General features: G+C 41.9%; 2 protein-coding genes across 2 annotated transcripts; one reads left to right on the top strand and one right to left on the bottom strand.

The window, feature by feature from the left end:
- The first annotated feature begins 142 nt into the window (after positions 1-142).
- Positions 143-11,046, top strand: vps11 (VPS11 core subunit of CORVET and HOPS complexes). Its single transcript, XM_078286578.1, has 16 exons — positions 143-303; positions 1,195-1,339; positions 1,439-1,574; positions 1,695-1,858; positions 2,565-2,812; positions 3,477-3,678; positions 3,792-3,943; positions 4,205-4,391; positions 4,502-4,645; positions 5,498-5,695; positions 6,446-6,607; positions 6,826-6,959; positions 8,018-8,220; positions 8,877-9,048; positions 9,596-9,818; positions 10,403-11,046. The coding sequence occupies exons 1-16, from the start codon at positions 158-160 to the stop codon at positions 10,565-10,567; spliced, it is 2,781 nt and encodes a 926-aa protein (XP_078142704.1). The 5' UTR covers positions 143-157; the 3' UTR covers positions 10,568-11,046.
- A 2,185-nt stretch (positions 11,047-13,231) lies between these two features.
- Positions 13,232-17,927, bottom strand: LOC139923857 (dual specificity tyrosine-phosphorylation-regulated kinase 4-like). Its single transcript, XM_071914739.2, has 14 exons — positions 17,832-17,927; positions 17,225-17,314; positions 16,511-16,657; positions 16,294-16,414; positions 15,974-16,137; positions 15,459-15,595; positions 15,179-15,319; positions 14,843-14,981; positions 14,621-14,702; positions 14,302-14,474; positions 14,131-14,191; positions 13,910-14,012; positions 13,501-13,726; positions 13,232-13,324 (listed from the first exon to the last, which is right to left on the bottom strand). Exons 1-14 carry the CDS (start codon positions 17,925-17,927, stop codon positions 13,232-13,234), a joined length of 1,773 nt encoding a protein of 590 aa, XP_071770840.2.
- Positions 17,928-19,216: the final 1,289 nt, after the last annotated feature.

Below are 19,216 nucleotides of genomic sequence, written 5' to 3'. Positions count from 1 at the left end.
ACATTACTGTTAACCATGCTGTGAACCCCTCATGTGCCACTATTTATTTATTTATTTATATTTACTTATTTCCGCTTCCGGTTTGTTCACATGACTTGTGTTAGTGTCACATGAGACCCTCCTCCTAAGCTAAAGATACTTTGCTAGTGCTAACAAAATGGCAGCATTCTTACAGTGGAGAAAATTTGTGTTTTTTGACAAAGAAACGGTGAAAGATCCTGTGGATAATGGAAAAAACTTTGCCCTTCCAAGCGGAATATCGGCTTGTGACTCCGGCCGGGGCCATATTGTTCTTGGAGATATCCTTTAACAGCAGTGACGAGCTCAGCTAATGTAACGCTGTTGACAGCTGAGCATGTCAGGCGTACCCAGCCCAGACTCAGCTATGGTAAAAACATACTTCAAGCCAGCCAGCAAAGACGCTATTTGGTAGCTTTCTTACAAATTAATACAACAATGATTTGGTCTCAATAGTGAAGCAAAGGGAAGTGAGCTGAGGAGTGACAGGTAGCGAAGAAGGAAAGGAGAAGTTTAGCCCCGATATGTTCCCGTTCTCTCGTATTGGAGAGAACGTAACGCCAAAGTCGATTAAAAAATCTGGCAGTTTAATGTGACTTTGCTTATTGGCGAGGGAACATACCGGGTAGAACATGACTTAAGACTTTTTACGAGTCGTTAGGAGCTACTCTTCACTTCGGCATACATCAAATACACCAAACAGCACTTATTTAAATGTGTTAAACGTTTATAATTGTTTTCTTCTTCCCACAATATCCGTCCACCTAAATACACAGTGGAGGACGATAGCAATCAGTGTGAACCAGTTTGAAAAGTTGATTTTATTGAAATAATACGTTGATGAAAAATCGCTATAGTACTCCTGTATTACTCCTATAGGGACCTGTAGTGTGTCTGTGGTACTCAGTAGTAAGTTTGTGACCTTATTGTACTTTAGTTATATATTTTTTTTAATCTCCCATGGTATCAGTATAACATTCCTACTGCATGGGGACCTACAGTATAGCTTTGATATAACAGTATGCTTCTAAAATTTATTATAAGATCTTTTTTGTAAGGGAAATAGAACCACAGTTGATTTGGGCCTAGTCAGCTAAGATTATTTGCATCACATATCCTGCTTATCCCGTGCCACAACTCTAGATATTTGACCTTAACACCCTAAATATTACATATGGAAGGCCAGATCTCGCTTTTGACGCGTTCCCTGCAGCTGTCCTCCTTTCAGGCCTACAAGCTGCGGGTAACACACCTCTATCAACTGAAGCAGCACAGCATCCTTGTATCGGTGGGGCAGGATGAACACGGAATAAACCCCCTGGTAAGTGCACAGACCTCCAGAGAAACACAAGACTTAGAACAATTGTCTCACTGTTTTTGATGGACCATCACTAAACTGAATCTAATACTCACTGCACAGGTAAAGGTCTGGAACCTCGACAAGAGAGACAGCGGAAATCCTCTGTGCACCAGGATTTTTCCTGCCATTCCTGGGAACAAGCCGACAGAAGTGTCCTGCCTCAGCGTACATGAGAACCTCAACTTCATGGCAATCGGTAAGCCACATAAAGGCCCGCTTTAAGCCCGCCAATCAGCTCTATTGATCGTCCACTGCCGTAGCGCTCTCTCCTTCCTGTTTGCAAGTGGGTGATGGTGATGCTGTATTTTTTTGTCAGGCTTCACAGATGGCAGTGTGGTGTTGACCAAGGGCGACATCACCAGGGATCGACACAGTAAAACTCTGACGCTGCACGAGGGAACCTGCCCAGTCACAGGCCTCGCCTTCCGCCAGATGGGCAAGGTCACGCATCTGTTTGTTGCCACGCTGGAGAAAGTCCATGTAAGTCATTGGGATTACACTGATTCGCTGGGAAACGAGCTAATTGACTTTTTAATGACTGTCAAGTTATCTACCTCCTTTAGCCAGTTGCCAGTTAGTTTAGGATGACTGAAATGTTTAATCTGAGATTGTGTTAATTATATCACTTTATTTAGTTATATAGCTTGCTTCCTGAAGAGTGACTTGCAGGTTGAAGAGAAACTTTTTCAACTTTCATATCTTTATTCAAAATATAGGTGTATTGTACCTCAACATAAGCATAAATAGTCCTTTTACATCATCAAAATTAATTGGTATTTTGTTTGAACCCATCACAAACTTCCAGTCATTATATGGGTAGCCTTATAAATCAGTGTTATGATTAAATATGTCTCTATTCTTATTTGATATTCACTGGGTGGAGCCACCCTTTGGTATGCATTTGTATTATAGATGAGGCCTTTATGGGGCCTATGTTACAATGCCTTGAACATCATTGCTGTCAGGGGGGAAACCTTGTATCTCCAAAATGTCAACTGTTAAGGAACTCAGAAAAACATTGTTTTTAGCTTGACCACCATGCATTTTTGAGTTTATCCAATCGCTATAGAAAAGGGTTTAATCAAAATTGGAGTTACTAGGTTTTCACATGAAAACAAAGCTATGTTAGACTATCTTGCCATTCTCTGACCTAATTTCTGCCCCCTACTTTTCTCCTTATGGTCAGTGCTACACCCTGTCCATCAAGGAGTATCCTAAACTAGAACTGGACACACATGGCTGTGCGCTGCGCTGCTCCGCCCTCGCAGATCCCTCCCAGGATTCCCAGTTCATCGTGGCCGGCGACGAATGCGTATACCTGTACCAGCCCGATGAGCGAGGGCCCTGCTTCGCTTTCGATGGACACAAGCTGCTGGCCCATTGGCACCGAGGCTATCTGCTCTTACTCATCAGGGACACAAAGTCACCCAGCAAGTAAGGTCAACACTAGATAAATTCATCCCTAACTGTTCACATTATGGGAGAAACAGTTCTACAAGAAATGTGTCCAGGCTGTGCACATATGCATTGCAGATAATCACTTAGTCACATGTATAGAGGTGGAGGTAAATTATGTACAGAAATATGTCCACAGCGTGCAGATGTATATTGTTAGCTATCACCTTATATAGAGAACTGCAAACATGCAAATGTGCATGGTTGGCATTTATCATATCTTAGGTATGTACAGGAATATGCACAGGTCATGTGCATGGACGCAACAGGCAGAGCAGATGGAAGTAACGTATGTACAGAAATATAGTAACATAATGTATGTAGAGAAATATGTCCAGAGTGTGCAGATATACAGTATATGTGTATATCAGTATATGTATATATGAATATGTGTATATCATTGATGGCGCATCTCGGTCATCATCTGCATACAGATGAACTAGTTGAAAAAGATTTTTTAATGACTATTTGACTCTCTAATTGACTCTCAGCCAGAAAGGAAGCAGTCGTGTTTGCATAAGGCTGTCTAATTGATTTAATTTTTCATCCCAGCTTTTAATTTAGCAAATTCCAGCTAACAGAAAGCCTCACACAGATACATCTGCTTTTACGGGTCAGCTTACACTATTTACTCTCTACCCAGGACAGCGTTCGGTAGCAGGGAGACCTCTCCATCAGAAAAGCAGCTTCTGACCATCTACGACTTGGACAACAAGTTCATCGCCTACAGCGCCTCTTTCGACGACATTATCGATGTGCTGGCAGAGTGGGGCTCCTTCTACATCCTGACCAGAGACGGGAAGATGTTTGTTCTCCAGGAGAAGGACACGCAGACTAAACTAGAGGTGAGTCCAGAGGGCAGCGTGAGGAAACATAACCTTTTAAAAGGGTTTAAAAGAGCAGTAGTGAGGAGGGGGATCAATTCCAGGAGACATCATCTCCTTGTTTGTCTTTCAAGATGCTGTTCAAGAAGAACCTGTTTGTGATGGCCATAAACCTGGCTAAGAGCCAACACCTGGATAGTGACGGACTGTCGGAGATCTTCAGACAGTATGGTGATCACCTCTACCTGAAGGGAGACCATGATGGCGCCATCCAGCAGTACATCCGGTAACTACATAAAAAGACATGTTCAAGTATTACGACTAAACTCTAAGCATTTTATTTACTATTGTATCATCTAGAATCAGCGGATATGTAAGGATATGTAAGATAAATGGATAGAAAATACAGAGGCCCCAATTTTTATACTGTCATCATAACAAGCACAGAACAAGTGCAAATCTTCAAACTGCTTTTGGGGATTGGATTGTCGAGCACTCTCCCTGGTAAATCAACCGCTGTTAAACCTTCACCATTACGTTCTCACAGCACCATTGGAAAACTGGAACCGTCTTACGTGATCAGGAAATTCCTGGACGCGCAGAGGATCCACAACCTGACGGCGTACCTGCAAGCCCTGCACAGGCAGTCGCTGGCCAACGCAGACCACACCACACTGCTGCTCAACTGTTACACCAAGCTGAAGGACAGCTCCAAGCTGGAAGAGTTCATCAAGGTGAGTGTGACTGGGAAAGCTGAGGACGCATCATTTATAATTTCTTACTGAACAGGTCATTTACGACCACCGTATTCTAACGCTATTCTCGTCCCACGTATTGTCAACAGAGCAGTGAGAGTGAGGTCCACTTTGACGTCGAGATCGCCATCAAGGTTCTCCGCCAGGCCGGCTACCACAGCCATGCCGTTTTCCTGGCTGAGAAACACGTGCACCATGAGTGGTACCTGAAGATCCAGCTGGAAGACCTCAAGGTTTAAAACATTTTGGAAGTAGATTTACAAACCTGTGTTAAGATAATCTGTTGGCGCGAGGCTGAGAAGTACTTTGTCTAAACTCAGAACTCCTTGTCAGAACTCCTACAGCTTAAATTAGTTACTTTTGGCAGCCTCTATAGTGAGGAGAGGGAAATATTTGCCATTTCTGATCCATTAGGATCAGGAAAGCCCTTCTTCACCACCTGCTTAGGGATATGCTTTGCTTTCCTTTCTTTCTCCAGACATTTAGGAGAAATATCTATAATATATCTGTCGATTAGTTATATCAAATCCCATCAGTGCTAACATTAAAATCAACAGTTTCTGTGTGCAGAGAGGATCATTACTGGCCATTCAAGTTCATTTTGGCAGCTCCAGAAGGTTTCAAGCAGGGGAAATGGGCTGATGATCAGCCAAAACCCAACTACATGATTCAGACTGATTTGTAATTTTAAATGAAAAACTTAGAAAATGGTGCTTTAACTTACAGTATTTGTCTCTGACAAGATTAGTTGTGAATTAGTCACCAGCTGTTCTTACTATTGAAATTAGTCTTGAATAGCAGATGATTTTGACTTTGGCTTCATTACTAATTCACATTCAAGTTAATTCTGAAAAAAAAAAACGTAATTGCTCCATGTTTTTCTGTGGAAGTAGCACTGCAGCGTTAAAGTGGAAAACAAAAACCTAAATACCTTGTATTAGTAATCCAATTTGATTCATTTAAGTATACAAGCAAGATTTTGCTTCATAGGACACAAATCATAACCCTAATGATAATTATCCAGATGAACGCACTTACAACACTTCATCCAGTTCAACCGCCATTTCTCTCGCTCCGTGTCACAGAACTACCAAGAAGCGCTCCGCTACATCGGACGTCTGCCTTTCGAACAGGCTGAGAGCAACATGAAGCGCTACGGCAAGACGCTGATGCACCACGTCCCCGACGGCACCACGCTGCTCCTGAAGGGCCTGTGCACCGACTACCAGCCCAGCCGAGACGCTGCCGACAGAGACAGCCTGGAGAGAGGCTCGGCAAACAAGGTAAAGCAAACTACAAGTAATACTTAAAGTTGCTGTTGTTTGGCATAGCAATAAGATCTAAAACCTCAACTGTAAACATCAGGTTTTGGTGTCAGTCCCTTCTTCCTAGACTCACCATTTTGCACCGACGTTCAACAATCATACAGGGAGAAATCCATCGTAGAAGAGGCAGAGAGACCACTTTCTCCACTGACAGTAGCCTCAATAGACCAGAATGCAATGCAGCCACAAGACATGTTGTATTTTGTGTAAGGGGCACGACAACAGCTAGTGCTATGGCTATTGCTCTTCTACCTACGTGTAAATACTGTCTGAGGTTAGCTTGATATAGAATATACTGGATATTCAGTGGATATTCGTTTTTCCACCTTCAATAACTTGTACAGCAAACCAGTAAAACCACACTGATGAATATATTTGTGATTACTGGAAGAGGAAGAACAACCACTGGTTTCAATATTTGAGAAAATATATCCACAGAATATCCAATATCCAGCATCAAGATATCTTGACTCTGGTCACGTACAAACCCACATTCAGGGAAACGTAGGAAATTACTAACTGAAGTAGAAGTAGACAAGGCAGGTTGAGAGAAAGCGGGTACAACAAAAAGGTAAATCACAACACTTCATCACAGAGTAACTCCTGGAATGCACCGTGACAGATCGATGATGCACAACAGTCAGTGTATCATCCCGAGGGGGGGATTTTCCCTTTTTAAAGGTCTGTCAATATCCCTTTTGGTCCCAGGCCAACTCTGAGGAGTTCATCCCAATCTTCGCCAACAACCCACGGGAGCTGAAGGCCTTCCTGGAGCACATGATCGAGGTGGAGCCCTTCTCTCCTCAGGGTGTGTACGACACGCTGCTGGAGCTGCGGCTGCAGGACTGGGCACACGAACAGGATCCTGAGGTTGGCGTAACACACACACACCAACACACACAAACTATAAACATGAATCCACACTGGATTACACAATATATGTAGAACACAGATTGCATTAACCGGTTCAAGTGATGGCAATCCAGCAAACTGAAAGCCTCCCAGACATATTATTGAGCAAAATGAAAAATCATTGTAGGTGTATTTGTAAAGGTTTTGCATTACATCTTTCTCTATTTGTGTGGCAGAGAAAGAAGGTCCTGCAGGGGGCAGCACTGTCTCTGTTGAGGAGCGACAACACTGTGTTTGACAAGGCCCTGGTCCTCTGTCAGATGCACAACTTCAAAGAAGGCGTCCTCTACCTCTATGAGAAGGGCAAACTGTGAGTGTCTGAAAAACATCTGAAAGGGGTTTTTAAATGAGCTGGAAAAAACTGGTTTTCACTGAGCTGAGATTAATGTTTCCTCTGGAGAGTCAGGCTGGGTCTGCGCTGGTCGGAGCATATTTTGGGACAGTAGTGACCAATATCTGGTGTAGTTCAGTCTTGTGTTATGAGAGGGTTAAGGTATAAATCTCATGTCTCCCAATCTAGCTGTAGACCAGTCAGGGCCATCAAGATGATTTCAAACACGTTTGATTTTCACAACTTGAGTGTGTGGTGTGAGATGGTCAGTGACATAAATCTGAAAGTTCAGACCTGCAGTAGTCGATGAGAGTTGAACTCATAAAAAAGAATGACAGTTTGATGAGTGGTGTTAGCCTGCTGCGGCATTAAATTACCTCCACTAGCCCACGCAGTCTGCTTTATAAAAACAATATATCTGTCTGATTTATCTTGTCGGTGTAGATGGACAAACAGAAGAATAAATACAGCATATTGTAATTCAGTGTGCACAAACAAGTGTATTGCTAAGCAGAAATGTCTAGTGATCTGATTTTAATTCTAGGCATTTATCCACTACATGACAAAGAGCTAGACTACAATATGTGTGTATACTGCAGATACCCATTGACTGTATGCAATACTGGCATGCAGATTAGTAAACATCTGAAGTGTTAGAATCGCATATCAGAGATTACCAGCACAATTAAAGAACTGCCACGCTGCATATTATTGAGCCGCAGATGGTAAAGGCTATAGATGTTTATATTTGACTAGAATTCAATTGCTTAATAGCCGCTGATTTCACTGTAGTAGATTTTAAAGTGTTTACAAAGACAAACTAAACTATTTACAGCTTCAGAATACATTTTTAGAAAATAATTTTGTATCATGTGTGGGAATTAAATGAGTAATTTTCATGTCTGGTTAGAATGGCTCCAAAAAGGTATGGTGTTACTGTTATCCCTATGATCCTTGTATATTGGTGTGTATCACCACAATTTGAATGTGTAATATTTGTCGCTAAAATGAACATCATTATTTGCGTTCCCGTGCAGGTACCAGCAGATTATGCACTACCACATGCAGAACGAGGAGTACTGCAAAGTGGTGGAGGCCTGCAAGCGCTACGGGGACCAGGAGGTTTGCCTGTGGGAGCAGGCGCTGGGATACTTCGCCAGGAAAGAAGAGGACTGCAAGGCGTACATCAGCCAGGTCCTGCTGCACATCGACCAGAACAACCTGATGCCTCCTTTACTGGGTGAGCTGGACGCGCTTTTCCATGTTCTCTGTAGCAGTCTCTTCTCACTGTAATACAAGTGAGCTTTCCGAAATTTTACAGTTATTCTGTAAATATGTGATCAGGCTAGGGTTCGACTGATATGGGTTTTTGAAGGCCAGTACTGATATTTTTGGATTCAAGCTGACAATAGCAGATATTTTTTGCTGATATTCAATATTTTTTTTATTATTCCCATGCTAAAACATTTTACATTTTTGGTGTGTAGCCCCAGAATTTGATTCTTGTGATGGTGGAAAAGCCTCTGAAACAGTAGTTAGACAATGGGACGCTAAAACTACTCGCTGAAACCCAGGATAATAATATTATTATTCATCCATACTTGTATGGAGTCTGATCAAAATAGGCTCAAGTTGAGGGATTCCCCTAGAAAACCAGTGTTAACATTGCTCAATGATGCAATAACTACATCATCAAACAAACTGCATCCGTCTTATCAGAGGTGAATGATACTGACTGGCCGATAATCGATTTTTAATAGGCCAATATCGCCATGACACATCCTGTAGGTTGACTATTCCCTCCACTCTAAGGCTATTTGCATGTAGCATCAGTAGCATGTAGTTTGACCAGAAGGTGTCGCTCAGCGTTCATACCTGTTCCGTTTCTGGCCACAGTGGTGCAGACGCTGGCGCACAACTCGACGGCCACGCTGTCCGTCATCAAGGACTACCTCATCAACAAGCTGCAGAGGGAGAGCCAGCAGATTGAGGACGACGAACGCAAGATCTGCCAGTACCGCGAGGAAACGGCCCACCTCCGCTCCGAGATCCAGGAGCTCAGAAGCAGGTTGGTAACATGAGGGATGGGATTTTTTTCAAGATTAGTTTTTTTTTTATGTGTCCAAGGTACATATCTGTCATTATCAGGTCTCGCTTTTTCATTGATACACAACACCCATTTTACCCATTTCTAATCAGGCAATTCTGTTTTCCTGGTTTTACAGCATCTTCTACATAACAGCAGTGTCTGTTAGTTCAAACACCGTTTTTTACAAGCACCCAATCCTAAGAACAATGACTAAATCCCACCTTTATCCATCTCTAACACAAAGGCAAACAGTAACTCAACACCTTTCCTCTTGGCATGTCTCATTGTACCACTTTCTGTGATATGAATGAAAGAATGCCAGTGTTATTTATTGCATTTAACCAGGCTAGTCTCACTGAGATTCAGTTGAAAGGGTTGTTGATCAATACCAATGACTAACCAATGGCTTCACTTTGCGTCTCATACTCTTATTTTGGAGCAAAAACAGATGTTATCTCCCAGATGTAGTTCCTACTAGTCACCAATAGAGGTCACAGATTACGTAATACCCCACGTTTCCTTACAGTGCAAAGATTTTCCAGAAGACCAAGTGCAACATGTGCAACAGCCCCCTGGAGCTGCCCTCCGTCCACTTCCTGTGCAGCCACTCCTTCCACCAGCACTGCTTCGACAGCTACGCCGAGAGCGAGGCCGAGTGTCCCACCTGCACCCCGGAGAACCGCAAGGTGATGGACATGCTGCGCGCCCAGGACCAGAAGCGCGACCTGCACGACCACTTCACCAGACAGGTGAACCAAACTCAAGCTAAAAACATGTCATTTGTTCACTCATTCACCCCCTCTCTTTGATCATCGCTTCCTATAGGCTGCTTTCTGCTGTGATTGGCCGGTTGACTGCAGTGGAAATCACTTTTTCTGTGAAAGCTTCAGCATAATTCTGCGCAGGTTTATGATCTGACATCATAGCGAGCTAATGACATTTTTTCTTGTATATATGCTGTAAATCTTTTTTCATATTTTCTAATATATATATTGCATATATCTCTATACTTGTATTTATTTCATACCGCATAAATTCTCATTTTTTTAATACATTTTCATACTATACATATTTTTCATGTTTTTGTCTGTCTCAATATGTTCAACTGCTGTCATTTTTTGTCATTGTACACCCTGCATATATAGGCTACTGTACTTTTTTACTTGGTATGTTCTACTGAATGTTTTTTTCCATATACTTGAACCATGGTGATCATAAACATTTAATCTAATTGTGCTCATTTTTGATACGTTTTGTCTGGATAATATATAATACCGTTGCCATAATACTGCAGGAAAAATTCAAGCTGTTTTTTCTTTTCTTTGTGTTTCAGCTACGCAGCTCCAATGACGGGTTCTCAGTGGTGGCCGACTACTTTGGCCGAGGAGTGTTTAACAAACTGACTCTGGTCACTGACCTTCCCGGCAGCAAAAACGCTGCCAGTCTGGAAGTGGACCTGCAGAGAGACGTTCTCATCCACACCAAGAGGAACAGCTAGAACCTCCAGCCAAACTGAATACGGTCCGAATCCTACCTGAGGAGCCATTTTGTGTCCCGCTTCACATCATCAAGGGTCCTGACCTGAAGCTTTGCTGCACAGGATGTCACTTTATTTAGCAGAGAATGCACAGTTGCCTGCTGTTAGTCCCTGTGATGAACTTGTTTGCATAGTTCCCCTGTGTGTGTGTCCGCTTTCATTGGGGACATGTGTAAAATGTTTTTAAGATTGAAACGTCTAATACTGTGTCTATAAACCCTGCTGAATCACGCCTTGGAGAATTTCTGGTTCACTGTGCTTGGTTGTACTCTTAAATATCATTAATCTTGCACAAGCTCTTAAAAATAATTAAATCATCAGTGAAATGGTTACTGATTACTCCGTCTGTCATGCTAACTTGAATAAAATTGTGAATGTCATGCATCCCAGGACTTGGTTTATACCATAATAATTTAGATATAGATATTTAGCCTTGCTTCTAGGCTTTATGTATTCATAAGTCATTCACTATTGCTCATATCAACGGTGTTATATCATTTTGAAGGAACAGTTCATTTATGAAATCATATAATCATATCTCAGACGCCACTGATCCCATTTTGAACAAACTTGAATGGATAATGCATCTTGGCACTGTGTTTATTTAAAAAATTACACAGATTGGCCTGATGGGGGCACTATAATATAAGGTCATACTGTCAAACTGAAAGGCCATAACACCATAAAAACAGGATCCAAATATTTAAAGGTTCTACAATGATGGACACCTAAGGGTGCAGGCGGCACCTCCTCCCACACAGCCAAGCCACTGTACCAATGACAGCGATCCAGTTTGATCCCTTATTGATCCTTATTTGCCTGTTATATTTTTGGGAGGGAGGCACCGTTGTATTTATTATGAATCATAATGGATAAAAGCCTCAGCTAAATGCCTGAAATGTAAAATGAAATCCAGGAATGTCATTTTATTCTGAAGTTGTATTGATTGTAAATCACTTTGGCTAGGGGGAACACCTAAAGGCCTCATGGAAGCCATATTGACTTTACTGTAGAACAACCTCCTAATCTGTTCAGGGCAGAATGAATCATTAATTACTGATTAATAATAACTGATGTGGGAACTGGCCAACATGCAGGCTGCTGATATCTCAGCCACAATGTTTAGAACAGGATTGTTCAGCTACAATTGAAGACGTAATGGAATTTGATACTCTGAAGCCAAGAGACCAATGAACTTCAACCTTTGCAACCAAAGAGCAACTATGTTCTACCCAAGTGCAACTGTGCTGTTACTGAAGTGGTTATTTTTGCACTCTTTTGTACTGATGTGCATTAGGTAGTATTACTCATTTAATATAAGGATTTGTTGGATTTATTACATTATCAACAGTGTATGCTTTTGTAGGATGGAAGGACGACAATGTGCAAACTTGTACATGGTTTAGGTTACATTTACCTTGTTTGAAACCAATAGATAACAAGGACAGCATTTTAGAATTCATACACTTCAAAAAATCCCTGTGCGGATTTAACATTAAATGAAACAAACATGATTCAACAAATAAAATGCAAGGAGATTTTATTGGTAAAAGATTGGTAGATTGGGTGGAGGGTTCAATCATTTTCTTTTCCCATTTACTCCTGTTCAGAATCATGTGGAGCTAATTTAGTGTCCAATCCACATGACTTGCATGTCTTTGTACTGTGGGAGGAAACCGGAGCACCCGGAGGAAACCCACGCGAACACGGGGAGAACATGCAAACTCCACACAGAAAGGACCGGGGCTGAGATCCGAACCCAGGGACCTTCTTGCTGTGAGGCCACAGTGCTAAACACTGAGCCACCGTGCCGCCCATGGAGCGATCTATGAAGGTAAATCAAACTCAAAAACACCTGAGAACATGGAGAGTGGATTTCAATTTGTTTTTTGGAATTTAGAGTCACAGAAAATATCCACAAACCTGCGATTTAACTTTGAAATACACAGAAAAGATTCACAAATCTGTCAGTAAAAATCACAGACTGCCGCAGACGTCCCTTTCTCTCATAAGTTGTCTTTTAAAATTGACAGTAAACATTTCGTCTGACTTTTCCCTTCCACGTATCCTGACAATCCATTTTTGACACGTTACTATCCAAGCTTTCTGCCACCTGTTTTGAAGCCGTTTCCTGGTTATTTATACTTAATGTGGCCAAATGCATTTCTTTTTTTTTCTTTTTTTTTTTTGCATTTCTGCTTTATTGGACAGTACAGCGAAGAAAGACAGGAAAGTGGGGAGAGAGAGAGCGTTTGGTAAAGTCTTTGCTGCAGTGTCCTTTGTTCAGCCATACAGCTGATGAAGGTCCAACAGGCTTCATCTGTAAAAAGCAGCTAGTGTGATTGGTCAGATGAACAAAGTGTCCTCTCACCTCACCTCTCCCCTCTACAAGTTTGTAAATCGTTTTGAGACAAACAAGTCACAAGAAGAGTGTCGACAGTTGTAGTTGTTTTTTAAAAAACTGCATTCAAGTGCAAATTTAATGCTTATAAATTTGCACTTTTGTGATTCTTTTTTCTTCTGTGGATTCAAATTTAACACGCTGGTTTGCAGGTATTTTCAGTGACTACAAATCAAGTCAAATCTAATGTACGTATTCTCAGGTATTTGCAGTCTGATTCACCTTCACAGATCAGGAGGGGTTGGTGGGGCAGATGGAGGCTGAAGTGTGGCTCGCTGTTGGCTGGACGGGAAGCCTGAACAAGTGGTGGGTAGCAGCTGGAAGAAACCATGGAGGCCGTGACACCCAGGAGAATGAGGAAGACCAGGGTGAAGGTTCCTCTCGTCCGGGCCCCGTTCACCAGACCATCAGCACAATGATGCCACCACCTAAAAGCAGGATTACTGTACAAGAAGAGACTACGGGGAAACTACAGAGCTCTTCTATTTCCCGCCTTGGAGGTAATCGCCCTCTCCCCGATCGGCTGCAGCCGCACAGCTGGCATTTTCTCCCTCTTCAGCAGACTACCCTCCTTGCCGCTGAAGAGTGCTGTGGCAGCTGATCTAGTTGCTGGTCTAGATGCAGCACATGTTTTCGGTCTGGCCAAATGGTGGTGCTGCTCCTTAATCCATGGATGCTGCATAGCTTCCTCTGGTGTCATGCGCTTCTCTGGGTCATATCTAAACAACGACATACATGCAGGTACTGTAGTCCACACATTCAGAGAGAAATTATGGATTCTCTAAAAGATACTTTGAAAGAAAGTTTGGCTAACTTAAATGAAAGAACAAATGAATTGGGACAACTCCACAGATATGGAAAAGTGTAATTCCTATGGAGTGTTTCTGAGGGAGTGCACTTACTTGAGGCAGCGCTGGATGAAGTCCAGGAAATTAACGTCCTTGGTATTCAGGAGCTCGGCCAGACTGAAACTGTTGACATGGTTCCTTGGCATGCCTTTAGAATCTGCACAACCATAACATATTGACAACTCAATATCATGCAGAGGATCACAACTTCATTGACCCTATCATAAAGATGCGCAGCCAAGAAACAGTCAAAAGGCTTCAACGGTTTTGCTCACCAAAGAACCTGTCCATTTTGGGTGCCGTCCGCAGGAACTCTTTAGGAGGGATACCCAGCACCTTAAATAATACGCATTCAAACCAAATTATATCTTGGCTAATAAATATTTGCTACAGTCAATGAAATAGCAAATGGCCTGAAGTTACTGTTACACATCTTTTAGTATTACCTCCATTATACAGTACAACTGGTTCTCCCTGTCGGTGCCTGGAAAGAGACGGGAGCCCATGTGCAGCTCGGCCAAGATGCAGCCCAGGCTCCACATGTCGACGGCCGCGCTGTAGTCTTTTCCCAGCAGCACCTCGGGGGACATGTAGAACAAAGTCTGGACGCAGGGATAGACTGGAGGAGGAAGAGGGAAAGACAGTTTACAAAGTCTGTAGTATTTCATTTACTTCAAATATCAAGCAACTACTACAATTCACAACTCTACAATATCTTTAAAGAAACATGGCTTACTATATAATGATAAAAATCCACACACTCACCTTTGTCATACTCAAAGGAGCTCGCACCAAAGTCAATCACCTTGACCTGCTCATGGTCCTTATTGGACAGAAGGATGTTCTCCTGAAAAAGCAACATGTAGGTATGGCCAGGTATGGCGAGGAATCAAGAATCAGTGAGAATTTGATTTGAATACCTAACACTCATGGATTGTTTTTGATTTTGAGTTGAAACAATGGATGGTTGTCTCCTATGGTTCCTACCGGTTTCAGGTCGCAGTGGATGACCCCCTCCTTCTTCAGCATCTGAAGGCAGTTGAGAAGGTCTGTGGCGTACCGTCTCACCTGAGAGATGCTGAAACCCTTGACGTTGTTCTCCTTGATCTTCTCATGTAGGTCTTTCCTGGAGAATGAGAGCAATACACTTCCTTTACTTTTTGATCTCAAACAACCCCCCAGCCCCATTTTCAGTTCCTCGTAAGCGGGAAAAACCATACTCCCTTCCTACTTTTGGTACAAATTTGTCCTAATCTGTAGTTTGCTTGCACGAGTCCAGCTGCTTGGTCATAATAAAGCAAGTGTAGTGTTTTCTGAACGTACCCCAAGAGTTCAAAGGAGATGCAGAGATGGCTGCGGAAGTAGAAATGCTCCTTCATATGGAGGATGTTGGCCGTGTTGTTCTTGTCCACCTTCCGCAGCACATCTAAAATCTTCACCTCGGCCAGCGCCTCACGGTGGAAACTGAATACCAAGGACCACAGAGAACAATATAACCTCAGCGATAATGAGCGACTGCTGTCTAAACTGAATCATAAAGAATTATTGTCTCATTAATGTAACAATCCTGTCTGCTGTACTTTGGTTTTAGAAAATCTTTCACCTGTCCTGGTTTCGGATGACTTTGAGGGCCACAATCTCCATTGTTTTGTGGTCCCGGCACTTGAGGACCTGGCCGAAGGTGCCTTCACCGATCAGCTCCAGCACCTCGAAGCGATAGGCCAAGTGGTCTTTCATGACCTGTGGAGAAAAGGTTTAGCCCTTGATCAGCTGATGAAATCCACCATAGGACAAACACACCCCACGTTAGCTAGCCATCCCACAGTGCAAAGCCTCCAAATATCCACATCCACTGGAACTGCCAATCATCCCAATGCAATGGCACAATGTTTATGTGGTGACAAACATGAATGAAGTGGCAGCCGTTCTTCAGAAATAATGTTTTTTTTAGTAAGGAGGAGAAATCACTTATTGGAACAAGTTGGAAGAAATTGGAAAGAGATTAGCTGAAGGTAAGTAACATAGCACTGACGAAATTAATGGTAAACTTCAAAATTCAACTGCTTCAAACACTAGTTAAATGTTGTCCATCCCTACAGCCAGTGGTTCAGTAGTTACCATCCTGTAGTATCCATCCTCATCATCATATCCAGAGTTGCGGAGGAAGGACCTGGATCCCCGGATCTTCTTGGCATTCATGCCCAGGTACCACACCTGTGTGTAGTTTTTGATCTCCTCCCGCTCAAACTCTGTCAGATGTTTCCTGCAGGCCTTCAAGACATCTGTAAGGAGGGGAAGAAAAGGTCTGTCAGATGTCTTTCTCTCCATGTCCCTCTCTCATGGTTATACTGCAAGATTCTAAAAAGGCCTTAAAACTTGTATCCTAAACCTTTTAAACGATTCAAGGAGCCCTCCTCCTGGTCTCGGCCCACACTTACATGCAGCGGACATGGCCAGTCGTCCGTCAAAGGACCGCCCCTTGTCTGCCTTCTGCTTCTGCTTGGAATCTTCCAAGCTTTCCTTGGCAAAAACCTGGCCGCTCTGCTCTCTCTCCTGCTGCTGCTCACAGGGATCGAATGCACACAGTGAAAATTTTTGCCTAAACGTTTCATGAGGACACAGATGATAATAAATGTGGAAATCAGTAGGACTGACCAGAAGACCGCCATGGTGGGGCGTTTTCGGCCGGCTCTTGCGGATTTGTGGCAGGACGGCGTCCAGCTGCTGAGGGCGCTTGGGAGGGTTCACAGCAGCAGACTTCAGCTCCAGCGGGGGCAGGGTGCCTCTCTTGGTGACAGTATTCTGTGCATCAAAAAAGAGACAGTATCTGTGTTCAATCAACAAATCTTTTAATTTGTATTAGGATAAAAAAAAAAAGTAAATGGGAATGGTTTAACCTGAAAGTGGTTGTACCTTCAACAGAAACTAAAAAATGTCAGAAATTCATAGTTCTTTAAAACAGATAGTTTTAACTAACAACAACCTCCATGTTATGTAACAATAATCATAGGCTTAAACAACATAGCAATAAACAACAAAGTTATAAACAGGAAAAATGTTTTCTGCACATTTAGTACAAATCATGTCTGTTCTTTATTGAGCAGTATGTAATTAATAAAAGTAAAAGTAAAAGAGGAATGGGTGCTCCTGTATTTACATGTGTGTATGTGTGGTGAACAAAGCATGCTACTTGTTGTTATGGGTTTAATAAAATAATAATCTTGCTATTTTACAGGCTGGGGAGTGCTGCTCTGACAAAGCAATCCTCCACATGTATACTTGAAAAATGGAAGCCAATGTACTATTAGTTATAGTACAAAAAGCCTTTATCTTTCTACAGCTGCCCAATATAAAACCTAAAAACCTTACCGGCTGCTTGACCCTGCTGAATCCCTGCTGAATGCCTTCAGCCTGGTGCTTGAACCACTGTGGGTGGGCTGCAGGTTTACCTGTAGGTAGCTGAAAGGATGGGATGATATTGCAGTGAGAATTACACAATGAGCACACATTAATCTACAAATGTACATCTTCTATTTTTTTTCACTGACTTCACTGTACTAGCTCAAGGATGCTGCTTGGAGCAAAACCATCACAAAGTCTATGGCTGTAACAAGGAGTACTGGCAGATTGTGAAGCTGGCTTACATCAATTTATACTCTTAAATAGTATAAACAGAGCAAAGCAGGATCTTAAATTGAGTAGCGACCAATGATTCAATCCATAGCCAACAGCAGTGGTTCTCAAAGTGTGGTGTAGGGACCCTCAGGGGTCCTTGAGGGTTCCCCAGCAAAATGAGAAATAGTTTTTAATTTTTTTTTATTAAGAATTCAACTGATAAGAACTAATCACAGAGAATGTATAAGAGGGACTTTTCTAATCATTTACTAATCTTGTCAAATGGGGGTCAAAACGTTTGAGAAACCTTGATGTGAAACGCTTGAGTCTTAACTGAAAAATCAATCAAGCCTAACGTTACCTTGTTGGGTTGTGCGTTGTCCCTTCGTTTGAGAAGCTTCTCTGGCTTCTTTGAAACGTCTTTGCTGGAAATGTCAATCAGGTCGGGAAAGTTCATGTTGCTGGTTTTGTCTGTCCATGTACTCAGAAATCGCTTATTGGAAACAAGTCACTCGATCGTTGCTCTTGACTGAACGCTGCAGTGAAAAACTGAACTTAACACTTAATTATGACGGCGCAATGCTGCGCGTAATAAAGAACAGTAGCAAAAAGACCTATAGTAATCCTATAGTAAATTATAAGAAGGATACTATACAAATATCACAGTCAAGAACCTATAGGAATACCATAGCACATAACAATGCTATAAAGTAGCCTACATAATGTCATTATAAACTCACTATTGACTGATACAGATAAAATACCATAACATTATGAAGTCAATATAAAGTCAATATTGAATACCACAGACACAGAAGTCTTTACAAGAATGTTATAGGACTATGAAAAATGAAATGATGAAAAATACCATACAGCAGGATAAGGTCACTATAAACTCACTATTGAGTGCCCCACACACACACACACACACAATATCACTCCCTATAGGAATATTATAGGGTTTTTTTTGTTGGCTCTTTCTCTATTACCTCTGATCCCACTCACCCATCCCACATTTAAATGAAGAAGTAAATCACTGTGCACAAAACACAGACACAACTTAACTTTTGGTCACGTGACACAGGCCTTCAGCATCCATACAACCTGATGGCACTGAAGGCCCAACATATGAAGACTCTTTCTGTTCACTGAGAAAGTTTTGGATCCATTTTGAAAAATCTGAATGAGAGATTTAGTGAGTTGCATTTGCATTTCATATCTAAAGGAATCACTTGAGATGTGACAATGGCTGCAGATGGATACCCTGGGTGTATGAAGTTCATCTTTGACTTCACATTGTAAGTATCCCATCAACCATTTAACCAGGAAAGATTTTTATTATGTCCTCCAGCTACCAGTTGTGGGCATCAAACCAGCCACTCCCTGACATGGTGTGTTTGGTTAAGCATTCATTCATTCACTCATCATAATCTTTATTTAAACATGGGAAATCACAGAGAGCAGTGCTTTTGTTTACAGTTGGTATAAGTATTATCATTGAAAATATATTGTAAAGCTTTGTAATAAAAAGCACACATCATAAAATAAGAGCGTAAGAGAGACGCATGAAACAAAGGATGAACAACAAAATGAAGAAAAATCATTACAAGGGTAGAAACACAATCCATTACAAAAAATATAAACATTCCATTGTATGTACAGAATTAAAAGATCTAAAATGAAAGGGGGATGAGAATCAAAATATTTTCTGTGGTATAGTGATGTACACTATCTGTGATCTACAGG

Source organism: Centroberyx gerrardi, chromosome 11 (assembly GCF_048128805.1).
Source record: "Centroberyx gerrardi isolate f3 chromosome 11, fCenGer3.hap1.cur.20231027, whole genome shotgun sequence".
Taxonomy (NCBI): Eukaryota; Metazoa; Chordata; class Actinopteri; order Beryciformes; family Berycidae; genus Centroberyx; species Centroberyx gerrardi.
This window is presented reverse-complemented; position numbering and strand designations above follow the sequence as displayed.